A 13,435-nucleotide genomic window follows, 5' to 3' on the forward strand; every position below is an offset into this window, starting at 1 on the left:
CAGGGCTCGAACCCGTGTCCCCTGCATTGGCAGGCAGATTCTCAACCACTGCGCCACCAGGGAAGCCCGAATTTGAAGTTTTTAATTGGAGGAGATGGATTAAAAAGAAGGAACACAAGCCAGTAGAGAATTTATCTAGAAAGATGAATATGAATCACAGTGAAGAGCCTAGCAGTGGCAGTGATTGAATAATGAAAGGTAGGAAGATAAAAGAAATATTATAGTCAGCAAATAGTACTTGTAACTATGGAGAAAACTGATCCCTCCTGACGGTTCAATTCAGTCTCTCATGGGAAGTGAGGAAAAGTCTGGCTTCCATGGAAGGAGGCAACAGGAGATGTCAGTTTTCAAAGGCAGAGAGAAGAAATAAGGACTACAATATGGATAAAGAGGAGTTTGCTCGTAGTGTTAGAAGGAGTCCCAAAGTGGAGGAAAACAGTAAGAAAATAACATTCCTTTGTGTGTTCAGGAATGCACAAAACGTTGAGGTGTAACGCGCCATTGTTTTACGTGTCTGGCGCCAGACTGCAGAGTTTTAAATCCTGCCTCTCCACTGGCTATAGAACCTCCAGCAAGTTTCTTAATTTCCTCATCAGTAAAATAGGGGTAATAGCGTACCTACCTCATAAGGCTGTGAGGATCACCAAAGGTTAATAAGGTGTCAAGTGATTAGAACAGTGCCAAGCACACAGTAAGACTCCATACACAATAGCTCTTATTTATACAGAGTAGAATAAGGACACCTGTTAGAAACAAAGGGAGTAATAATTGAAGTGAGAGCAAACTCTTGTAGCAGGAGCTACGGTAGAGATACAAGCTACATACACTGAGCATTGGTGAAGGAAATGATAAATACAAGCACATGGTCACTGAAGCGCATGTAGACAGGTATTCCACGCCGTGCCACAGCATTCTGGATGAAGTGATCATGGACATGTGTGTTCAAACATCATTTTGTTTCTCCCTATGGCCTGGGGAGAGAGGCAGGCAGACATAGCATAGAACTAAGCAGTAAGTCCAAAGGAAAGTTAGGAAGTTTAAAAATTAAGCCCTTAGAACCCAAACCTAATTTCCTCCCTAAGTGCCCTTAGAACGAAGGGGTTTTGTTTCCTTTTCGGCTCATTGTCCCAGTGGTTCTCCACCAAGAATGGTAGCCTGCCGCTCAACCCTCCCCACACCCATGGGCATTTGGAAATGGTGTGGGGACATTCTTGATGGTCAGAATTTCTTGGGGGCGTATAGTCGTCTGGCGCCAGGACCACTGAGCGCTCTTCAGGTGTGCAGACAGTCCCACGTAATGGAGAACCGCCTGCAGAGAAACACTGTGGTGCAAAATCTGTGTGGTAGGGTGAATCAGTCCAGAATTTCCCCAAATAGCAAAAGTGTAAGCCGCATTCTAAGGATTATGTTCCAGTAGACGTGCGGAGACTTATTTACTCCACAAGACATTTTCAGCAAAGTCCTACTCTGGGTTGGAATGTCAGAAATTGCTCACAGATCAGCTCGCCTATGCGTAGAGGCAGAGATTCATCTGTGGGCTTGGTTCCCTGGAACACAGGAAAGCCGTTTGAACACTCCTTCCTGTAGGATGTGGAAGATTACTACTGTAGAAGCCTTTTTTTTTCTTTTAACCAAGCCCAGATGGTAGGCTGTAAGTAAGTTTTAGTTGTATCTGCTCTTTTTTTGTTAAGTCCCAACTTTGGGGAACTCTTTTATGACTATTAGAATATAATATGCCATAAGGGAGAGGAGTGGTAACCTCCTTTTTTAATATGAGGAATAGCCGGAGCGCATACTTGCCGCCTAGTGTGTTAATCCTGTTTTTGTGTCTGTGTTCGTCTCAGGAGAGAAACCCTTTATCTGTGAAATCTGTGGCAAAAGCTTCACCAGCCGCCCCAACATGAAGAGGCACCGCAGAACTCATACAGGCGAGAAGCCCTATCCGTGTGATGTGTGCGGCCAGCGGTTCCGCTTCTCCAACATGCTTAAGGCCCACAAGGAGAAGTGCTTTCGGGTGACCAGCCCCGTGAACGTGCCGCCTGCTGTCCAGATCCCACTCACAACCTCCCCGGCCACCCCGATTCCTTCTGTGGGGAGCACCCCCACGACCCCCGCCCCTCCCATCAGTATGAACCCCGTCAGCACGCTAACCCCTCGGCCCATGCCCCACCCCTTCTCGCACCTTCACATCCACGCGCACCCTCACCACCCGCACCACCTTCCTATCCCCCCAGTCCCTCACCTCCCCCCACCTCCAGCTCTCTTTAAGAGCGAGCCTTTAAATAACAGGGGCCAGGGTGAGGACACCTTTCTGCGGCACCTGGCAGAGAAGAACAGTTCAGCCCAGCATCACTAACATCCATCTCCTTAAATGTGTTCTCCACGAGTTCCGTGCCCCGGTGTGAGTTTGCAGAGAGGGGGTTGGTGAGCATTTCTGTAGCTGTCAGACTCTCCTCAGCCTCCACCAAGAGCTTTGTCATGGTCTTGGTGAATCAGCACATCCGAGGGAGTGGACAAGAAGACCTTGAGCTCACGGAGGGAACTGTCGAACCAGGGAACCACCGAACTAAAGCCCAATTTGCTTGCATTTTCTGGTGACTTTTATAAATTTCAAATACTCAGACTTGTGGAATTTTATAATTTCATATCAGCTGATGAGGTATGCTTGCTTTTATATCCTGGACTTCTCCTCAAAGAGGGGACAGGCCTGGTTTCCTTTGTACTAATCGGGAAGGCTGTGACATTAATCCAGAGCATTAATTGTATCACTGTGTATCGTAACAAATTCTTTTCAGCTTTTGGTGCTGGCTTCAGAGTTGAGCTAGCCATGTTTCACAGTATATCAAGCATTATAGAGAAAGACGGAAATTTTCTTCTTTGTGTAGCTCTCCTAATGCACTCTTTATTTTACTACAGAAATTATTTTAGAGTTTTTGTATAGACTTCTTTAGTAGTCTGTTTCTAAAATGAAATGTATTTCAATAAGCAGTGTAATTTTTTCAGTGTAGCTGGACCTATGTTGTAAAATAGAAAAAATTTTTATAATCATCAAAATGTGATTCTTAAAGATGCATATAACTTCTATAGCTCAAAGTTATTCTTACATCCGTACAACTCAAAGGTGCTTCAGAGACTAGATGTATCTGAAAGGGTCTCCAGACCAGGTTATTGCAAAAACGAGGTTTTACTTTCGGAATTTGGCATAAGTACTTGGTAGTTTTTTAATCTCTGCTTAACACTCGGGGGCCTGTTAGGCTCGTGGACATGCTGTGTCCTCCATGTTTCGTTTGGTTCAGTTAGTACGTTGAATGGAATGATTTGCAGAGGGTTGAGCCTTTTCCAGGGAGGTCACCCACCTGAAGCTGGCCTGTTTTGAAAATCTGAGTAAAGCTGTTCACCGTCAAGAGGAGGAGGTGACGGAGGCTGTTTCCTCTCAGTCACGTCTCGCTTCCCCCAGAAACGTGTTCAGGTTCAGCCTCTGTGGGACGACAAATGGAAGTTTCCTAATACATTGCTCACTTTAAGGTTGCTTTATTTTTCTAGAATTGTTACAAAAAGATAAAATAGTACACTAAAATCACAAACATGATGTTGCTGATAGTGGCTGAGAAATTTGGATAAGAACACAAATTGGTTATGACTTTTAAAATGTCTCTTCTATCCATGGATGTAGTCACAACTTCGAGCTATTCTAACACAGTTTAAATTGTGGTGAGAGAGAGAAAACGACGTTTTGCTGCCCTGTCCTCTGCAAGCGATGATGTGATAGCAGCCTTCTTGGATAAGGAGAGCCGCAAATGGGGCAGGTTTGAAAGAGTTTGGGTAACTTCTAAAGAGCATGGTCAATCAGGAGCTCATTATAAGAAAGGCTGAACAGAAGGGCTAACAGATTGGTTATATTTAACTGATCACATTTATCCGGACTCAGTGTAGCTAAAAATTTTGTAATTTTTCATCTCAGCGAACTGAGTTTCAAAGCAAGGTCTACTTTCTTTCTTTCTCTCTCTCTCTCTCTCATTTTTTTAATCTTCAAATGTCTTCATTTTTCTTTCCTCAAGGTTTTAAATCTTTGCCTGAATCAGAACCCTGACTTTTATTTATTTTTTATTTTTAATATTAAGTGTGCAGATAGACTTACAGCACTTTTCTGGCTGATTAGCTCCGTGGTAGGAAAACTGGAACTCTTTCCATTGAGGTTAAGTCCCTATTTTTAAAATATCGCATTCTCTGTTAGCTTTTTGGTTTAATATTTCCAGATTTTTTCCTTCTGATTACTGCCTTTGTCTTCTATAATGAGCATAGGAAAATTTGGGAATGAGACGGAAAAGTATCTCAAGACATACTTTTCCTGTTTTTGGTTTTAACTTCTAAGGAATGTGGTTTTAAATATTTGTGTACATTCTTTGAACACTCAAGTACCCAAACCAATAAGAAAAGTTAATTCCTTATTTATGACTGTTATATCTTTAGTGGCTGCCTCCCCTTATTTACACAGTCTCCTTGGCATTCCATGACAAGGTTGTGGATATACACCTTTGTGTGGACATACCATTATTTCATGTCCAAGCTTGTAATATTAAAATGATGTTTAAGATGTAAATTACAGCTTAGTTAATTGGTTATACCTTATTTTGTTCTAAATAAATTTACAATATTGGGCAGCAGTTCTGAATTCTAGACTTGAGACCATTGACTCCACCATTTTATGAGGTGTACTATAATTACACACTGGAAAATTCAGGTAGTCATATTTGATTTTTCATTCAAGTGAATATAGCCATAAGAAAATATCTACATAGGAAAAAACAATATCTACATAGGAAAACCAATATTAAGCAAATAATCACCACCACCCTTAACAGAAGCAAAGAAAGGATTATCTCTTTAAAATATCAGCATTGTCACACAATACAGTTCTTAGTGAAATGTACTGTGGAACAATCTGGAAACTTCCAATTTTTTTTTCCCTAGATAAGCATACCTTCCCTGATTTGGGGTTTGTGGTCTTCGGGAAAACTGCTCGGAATATAATGACTCCTCATCAGTGTCATGTTACATATGCCTAATGAAATGCATTAAGAATATTCATAACATTAATGCTTCTGAATAGAAGAACTGCAGAATTAAGCCTTAAACATATGTGCGCATCAGGTTTAACACGCTTAAGACTCAAACTCAGGGTTAAAATTTTGATTGGGGTCCTCTACTAAAATAAAAGTTGCATTGTATGGTGTGTTCCCTCCCACCTATAGTACAGCACCCTGTGACTTCTTCAAAACTTATTACCTACTTGTTATCTGTTTATGAAAAAAAGAACTATGGAGGAGTTTGAGTTCTCAGCCCTTATCTGTACTTAAATTTTAAAGACAACAAAGGCCACATTTCAGCATTATATAGATACCAAATTGAGGCTGTTTCTCATGACTTAATTTTACTGTCTTCAAAGGCTTGTATCGTTGCTAGAGTTAAGACTTACTTGAAAATTCCCAGCTTGAGTTGCTATTGCTTTTTAAATATTTTTTGCACTTTTTTATTCTTTTCTCATAGATTTATCATTCAAATATAAACTCTTCCTTAGCCTTAATGAAAGGCTGCTTGTTGCTTTCTCAGATTGAGTGGGGCAGGCTCATACTGAGTCAGATTTTACATTTGAGTGAAGAAACTAAGATGAACAGTTTAAAAGCATGTGGCTTCCTTTCCATGTATATTTGTGATTTGATTCTTATTTTTAGCAAGCAGGGAAGTCTCCACATAAAACTTTACTACAGTAGTTCAAAGTAACCTTTGCAAATCAGTTACGTATACTTTTACAGTCTACCATTTTTACATTAACTGTTCTAAATTAATGACTGAGCATGGACATTACCATAGTTGTACCATCTTTTTTAAAACTACATTGGTTGGAAGTACCTTTTCATTGTGGTTAGAATGCTCCCTCCCTATGATTTGATTGCCCCTTGTATACTAACTGGTGGCAAAATACTCTGAAGAGATACTTGTAAACTTTTAATTTTCTACTTCTTGAAATTTTTTTCACTCTTTATGTTTTTTTGAATGGATATGCTTGTTTAGCTTAATTTTTATTTCACTGGAAGTTTTAAATTTTAAGAAAATCAAGCAGAAATAGAAATCCATTGCAGATGTGTATATATATTTACCACATCTTGAAGATTTCCGTTAGTGAAACACAGAATGGTAGGTGGGGTTTTAATGTTTAAAAAAAAAAGAGAGAGAGAGAAAAGAAAACTAAAGTTAGAGAAACCCATCTGTTTGAGCTACTGCATAGAAGAGACAACTTTTATCACATCGCTGATCCACATGATGAACATTTCGATGCTGTTCCAGACTGTATGGGAAGTATTTGATGGAAAAGGGATAAGTTACATTTAAGAATTTTATCAACTATCTCCCATTACAAAAATCAACTCACTTGGAATTCTTCAGGCTATAAAATTGAGCACGTAAATATTGGGTTTTAATTTTCCTTTGCCTAAACCAAGATAGGAAATTTCCCAAAAGATCATTTTTTTTCAGGAATGAAAGGTCATTAGCCACTAGAGATACTGGCATTATTATGTACTAGCAACACCCTAGCTAACCTGCTTTTGTCATCTGTAGTGTTTATAACAAATAACAATGACCTTCCAACCCTGGACACTACCTCGATAAAGCAAACCAGAGATACTCTCTACACTTTCTATGGAAGCCATAAAAGTTGCCATCAATATATCTACTTTCATAGTTCTGTACTTTTATACTCTCTAGACTTTTTATAGACTTTGTGATCAGATCTTTTTGTCTTAGAGGATAGGTTTTGCAAGATTCAAAGGAAAATCAAACTCCTTGGTTGTCCCAGCTTTGAAGCTTTAGCCTCAGTAAATTTGTTGAAAGAACTAGATAATGTACCACTTATCAAATTTTTCATTAAACTATTTTGCAGAATTGCATATCGGGAAAACAAACTTCTCTTTCTCATTCCCTAAGTAGAAGCTATATTGTTGTAAGAAACTACTTACAAAGTGGATTTCTACCTTGTTAGACTCTGTGTATAACTTGATAATATATGTATTGTCATAATGTTCCTGGAGTGGTTTTTATTTCCTTATGACAGATTAGTGAGCGTACCGCTCTCACTAATCCTGTATTATCTCACTGCAGCTTCAGTCTCTCTCACTCTGTTCTTGAGTGCCTTCAAAAAGCCAGCATCATGGAACATTCTTTTCCTGATCTAAATCCTACCTCTGATTATTCATCCTCCATGAGTATTGGAACTCACTCTTATTCCAATTGATTTGTCTCTACAAACTAGCTCTAAAACCTTGGATGTGAATTTTTTATGTATTTCTGTTTTGTTCCCCCATGTCGCCTTTAGATTACATTTTAAACTTTTATTTATATCTTATTTCGTCACGTATTACATCTCTAGTGATGAAAGGTTTTATCCTTATCTGAACTCCTCATGTTCCTTTCTTTCACCAGAAAGTAGATGTTTCTTTCAAATTAAAGGTCATTGAGTATCTCTTTTGCACATCTTTTTCTCACCTTAGTCTTCCCGAATGCCTCCCCTTTCTGGTTAAGGGATCTTGAATGCTGCTCTTGCTATGCCCTATTCTGATATGCTCTCTCTCTTCCAGAAACATTGTGCCAGGTTGTACCCATAATGTTATTTTAGTCAAATTAATTTAAAATTGCTCTCTGGGTTTATCAGAAGTCCTTTACTGATGTTTGATCTGCCTCTCTCATCCTTCTGTCCCTCAAAAACTTCCAGTTACTTTCTCTTCTACTTGTTCACATCTAATTAATCTTTAAAATATTGTTGATACGTAGTATATGAAGGATGTAATAAAAAGGAGGTTTCAGTGTGTTCTCCATGTGACATGAGCACCTTATTGATGAAACATTGTAGCAATTGGCTCATCTTTCAGAGTCAGAACTGCAGCTTGTGCTGTGTACAGGTCTCTTGCTCCCTTTCAGTTCTCCTCCAAAACTGAAAACAAATAGAACTCATTAAAATGAGGAAATTAGATTGCTTTTTTTTTAAGTGAATGAAAGCTATTGCGTTGAGCCCTTTGGCCTTAGTCGAAATTTTTCCTTTCTGACTTAAAACGTCATGCCTCTTTCCTTAAAGTTAATAATACTAATACTCAGGTTTTCAAGGCTAACTAACAACCACATGAAGTGGGAGTCTAAGAAGGCAGCTGTTAATAAATTCTTGTTCCTTTTATCTGGCGACGGTATGTTATTGGTGGGACAGTGTAATATTGTGAGAATGCTTATGTTTGATAATGAATAAATTCAAGACATTTGAAGATGTCACTGGCTGTTTGGAATGGGAATACTCGTTTACAAAATGCAAAAAGTAGATTTCTACAGAAATAAGTAACAAGAGTTTCTTGTTGTTTGAAATCTTTTTGCTTTAGTATGCCTTGACAGCCCCCAAACCTAGAAGTTTGCCTCTTTTAGATAGTAACTGGCTACCTAAAGTAACCACTTTGAATCTGTGGCTTTTCTCCTGGGAATCTCAGGCAGTACAGCAGTGGGAGCCGTGCGGGGAGTGGGGGAGGAGGGGGGGGTGCTCACACCTGAGGAGCCGCATCCCTGAGACAGACTGTTGGCTTGTTTCATGTCTTTGTATGTAGGAGACGTTTGGCACAAGTATCAAAGGGCCTTTGCCCCTAAGAAGTGTCTCCTCCACTTTCTAGTTTCACACTATTTGAGCTTCCCTGGTGAGATCAGGGATGTTACAAATTACTTGAAAATGATTTTGGGGATGGGGCAAGAAGGGGTAGGAGCTGAATTTTGCTTAACTTTGGAAGGAAATCTGGAACTTGCGTTGTTGGTTTTGATCAACCAAAGAGCCTGTCTCTATAGCGGATGTGCCAAAGAATCAAGTTGTTTCTAAATATCCAGCTCCTCTGAACAAACGCGGCTTCCTTCTTACCTGCCTTTAACAGGTGAAAAGGGACCGTGTGCTCACAAGGCCGGAGACACCAACTCACATTCTGCATAGGTCTTGAGGCTGCGTTTAATTGCATTCAAAAGTTGGTGGGAAATATTTTGTTCTTTTAGAATCTCTAGCCTATCCTAGAAATATCTTTTCTATGCTTCATTATTCAACTCATTAGACTTGTTCCAAAAGTAAAAAAGAAAAACTGTGTGACATAGTTTTGGTGTTTACTGCTGAAGTTGTATCCCCAACCATATATATGCAGCCTCTGAAAATCAGGTGAATTCTTCTCAATCTTCCATAAGTTTGAATATGCATCTTCCTCTTGACATGGGCAGTGTGATTCTGCTCCACCAGCAGTACTGGCTTTGTCCACAAGGGAGCAACAAAATACTTTAGCTTCATTATTCTCACCTTCTAAAGAAAGATCCCGCTTTTAAGTCTCTTACAGAATATTCTCTCTAGGCTCAATATTTATTTATAGATCTTGGTTTTTAAGACATTTTCCCTTATTACTAAGTGCTCAGCCTTCATGATGGAATCAAAGGTTGATATGTGGGTCAGAGGTCCTTGTGGGTCAGGCATCTGAATTAGCCTTTTTACATATTGGTGCCAGAGATTGAAAGCCAGAACCTTCCCATGGGGGATCCGTTGTGTGCTAAATGCAGAGCAGGAAGGCCACCCTCCTTACTTCTTTTCTCCCAAATCCCACCACCAGCGCAGGGCCATTACATCTCTGAGAAGGACAAGAGCGGCAGGGGTAACTCTGGAGTGTGAATGAGGAAGTGCTTCTTACCTTCTCTGCTCCAAGCAGATGTCTGTTACAGCAGGGACCAAGTCAGCGGGGTCAGCCCTGTGTCCTGACCCGTGGGGAGTCCCCTGCAGCAGTCACTCCTCCCGGTTAGAATTCAGTTTGTGTTCCCTCTGTGTCAGTTTCTTGTCTTAGGGCTCCTGACCCTCACCAGCTCTCTGACCGCAAGTTTTGTTTGTGCTCATAGCAGCACCTTCCTCACAAGAAGCAGGTCAGTAATCAACTAAGAGGAAACACCAGACCCAAACTATTTAGCCCGTAGAGCCAGGAGGCATTTGCACCTGGAATGGCCTTGCGAACAGATACCTCCTTGGCCCTTTTTCCCCAGCCAAGTCTGACCCTGAGCGATACAGACAGATAGAGGCATCCACTTGTAACCCCAGCACTCGGCGAAAAACAAAACTGAAGCTGTGATTGGTTTAGGTAACAGGGGGCCAGGTGTAACTTGTTTATCTTTATTTTTGTTTTCCCCAACAGTACTGAAATCACTTGCACTTTTCCTCATTTCTTAAAGAAAAAATCCAGTTTGCTTGCCAGGAACTGTTCAGCGTTAGGTTTACAAAGCTTGTTGTTGAATGTTGAACATTTGTCCAAAGGAGTTTGACAAAACAGAAGCTGCTTGGTCCCTGTTCTGCCTGCTAGGTCATAAGGATTAAGGCCATGTAGCTGGGGTACTTGTGTCAAGTCCAGAAGAGGGCAGTGTCCCTCTCCTACCTCTGTGAGGACACAATTGAAGGTGAAGTTGGACTCATGCAGGACAGGTACCTCTCGTGCTGCAAAGAAGTTTAGAGGAGTCTTTCAGTTGGGGAGGTGACAGGTAATAGGACAGGATCTCGTAAGATGGGAAAGATACTGGGGAGAGGAGAGCTGCTTGGCCCCAGGGAACCGTAGTGAGGGGGAACCAAGCTTCCCTCCTGAGTCTCCAAACTTGCCCAGCTTCCCTAAGTCCTCTGTATTCCAGCATCCTGTCAGATCCCTCAATGTACTGATTTTTCCCCCTTGTGTTAACTATACCAATATTATTTTTTTAGCAATTGAAATGCACTTTTTAATTTCAACTCAATCATGATTTTAAGTATAAAAAATTTATAGACTGTTAAAACTACTTTTTTGTGTATTTTTAACCACTTGATGTAGCATTGTTTATTTTATTCTTATGAGACTCTGGTACAAGGTGTGCCACTTCATGATATTTCTGAGATGCTGGGCCTTTGGATGTGTACGGTAACCAACTTAATGCTAATGTTCACAGTAAAAAAAAAAAAAAAGAAAGTAGTCATATCCATTGTGTGTATTTCTTCACTTCATTTCTTCCTTATCCTCAGGTGACAGTCCTCATAATAGGCTGCCCAGCCCACAAATCCTGCTGACCTCTTTATGAAGGGTAACATGTTTTCAAGGCTGCTGGCCAAAGTTAGAGTGATTAGTTCTCTTTTATTCTCTGCTGCCTGGCTCAGTGCTGATTGGTTTCAGTAACACTACTCTGTCTAGCTGAATGATAATCTGAACATATCCTAGAAAACAGTGTTTGAAAAAAAGGATCACAATTGGGTTCTGAATCAGTTTGAAGAAAAAGAAGACAGATGGAAAGCGCTTACAGAGCACACTCAGTGCAAAGCAATGATTATAAAATGTGGTACTTGGATGAGGCTCCTTTTCCTTCCCCTATGCCCATTAATTCGTGCACTCATTTGTTTACTCCACAAATGTTTATGGAGTGCCTAACATGTATTGGGCCCTGACCTGGCCACTGGGGGTTCAGCCGTGAACAAGACACAGTCCCTGCTCTCATGGAGCCCGTGTTCCAGTGGAGGAAACCTGACAACAAACAAGTAAATAATTCTCCAACAGTGAGGCTTGCCCTCAGAGCTATTACTGTAGCCACTGGAGGATCAACTATTTTCTATCGAGCCTTTCAAGCGCAGGATCCACCCTGTTTCTTTCTGTCTAAGGATTCCAGTGAGGGAGTTAAGCACATAGAAAGGAAATCTTGTTCAAGGTTCCTTTTGTTTAAAACCTCTTAGAACGGAACAAAACTGCCCAAATCATAGAATTACCATTCTTATTCTCTATCGTCTTGTAACTCTGACTAGATGCTGTTGTTAACACACTTCTTTCATGAATATAAAGTAGATATTCCCCCTACCCCAGTGTATACTAAATCAGTGGCTTTCAAACTTTGGCTGTGACCCATAGTAAGAAATGTATTTTCTCATTACTTGGCTGTCCAATATACATATCTATGAGTTTATTTATACAAGTGAATTAAAAATCCAAGAAAAATATCTTTGTGCTGCACTTTGATATTTTCTATTGTATTTTTTAAATGCTGATCGTGAACTACTAAATTAATTTTAAGACCCACTAATCCCTACCTGCAGTTTGAAGAATCTTTTTCTAAAGCAGTGTATATGTGTATTATTTTATTCCAGCAGCAGCCTGAATTCAATTTCATACAGAATCGGGTTGTTTTAACTGGATCTTCTAACATTTTAAGTCTTACGTGTTTCTATTTCTGACTGGGTCCAAACTCTGAAGCTTCCCGCACAGATTAGCCATCTCTCATTCCGGTGCCCTGCAGTGGAGACAGGTCAACTCTTGGGCACACTGCAGTCAGTCCTATCTCATGGGGCCTCTAACCCACTGCCAGTACAATGATCCTCGATGAGTCACGCCTCCTTGTGTCCACACCCTTTTGTAGTCTGTCCTTGCCCCTCCTTCCATTAAACTCCCAGTAAGAAGTGTGGCCATTCTCAGCTCCCTTGAATCTGGGCCGGTCTTAGGAATTCTTTGACCAATAGAATGTGGGGAAATGATGTTGCAAGTCCTGGAGCCTTGTGCAGCTTCTGCCTTTAATTCTCTTGGAACATGACTGAGGAAGCTCAGGTGAGACCACTGACTGATGAGAAACTGCGTGGAGAGAGAGGTCCCAGCTGTCCCTGTCAAGGTTCCAGGCACGTGGTTGGGGCCATCGCAGACCCTTCAGTTCAGCTGACACTCCAACTAAATGCATGCTTAAGAGCCCAGGTAATACCAGCAGAATAACTGCCCAACCAACCCAAAGAATCACCAGAAATAAATTACTTTTGTTAGAAACCACTAAGATTTGGGGTGGTTTGTTACACAGCAATAAGATAACTTGGAAACGCCCTCAGATTTAGGTCTAACAGTTACTAAGAGCTTATAACTTTGCACAGTCCATTATGCAAGAACTTTGGGGGTGGGGGCATAACGAAGTAACAGTTTTAGCTCATGTGTAACCCTGCTACTTCTATTTCCAATCCCTATTCAGCAGCTGTGAACTTGGAGAGGAAGGAGGGTTTCCTCATGTCCACAGCTGATTTCATCAAGAACACCACCATTTCAGAATTCCCCTCCACCCAGACTTCTGGCCTGCTCTTCTGTGTTCCCAACCTTATTCCTGAACTTCCTGGGTTAGGTACTGCCTGGGTTTAGAGCCGTCTGACTGGTACATCTCACCCCCAGTCCCTGCACCTAAAGCATGGTAGCCCCTTACTCAGCTTCAATCTTTGCAACGACATTGACCTTCCCAAGATGTTATCAGGGGAGACAGTATAAGAGTTAGAAACACACAGGCTTGTTCACAGACAAACTAGGGCTCGATCTTTTCTCCCCTAACTGTCACTTCTGTGGCTGCGAGTAAGTTATCTAACCAC

At 40.9% G+C, this 13,435-nt stretch overlaps 1 protein-coding gene across 4 annotated transcripts in view; it reads left to right on the top strand.

Annotated features, from left to right (window-relative positions):
- The window catches only part of ZNF652 (zinc finger protein 652), a 69,374-nt gene extending 58,344 nt beyond the window's left edge, over nt 1–11,030 (top strand). For all 4 annotated transcript variants that reach the window (XM_082373161.1, XM_082373164.1, XM_082373163.1 and 1 more), the window contains one exon: nt 1,845–11,030. In XM_082373161.1, the coding sequence (XP_082229287.1) occupies nt 1,845–2,356 (512 nt within the window). In that variant the 3' untranslated portion in view covers nt 2,357–11,030. The remainder of the gene's footprint in view (nt 1–1,844) is intronic.
- Nucleotides 11,031–13,435: the final 2,405 nt, after the last annotated feature.

This window comes from Balaenoptera borealis (assembly GCF_965194805.1).
Source record: "Balaenoptera borealis genome assembly, chromosome: 20".
Classification (NCBI taxonomy): Eukaryota; Metazoa; Chordata; class Mammalia; order Artiodactyla; family Balaenopteridae; genus Balaenoptera; species Balaenoptera borealis.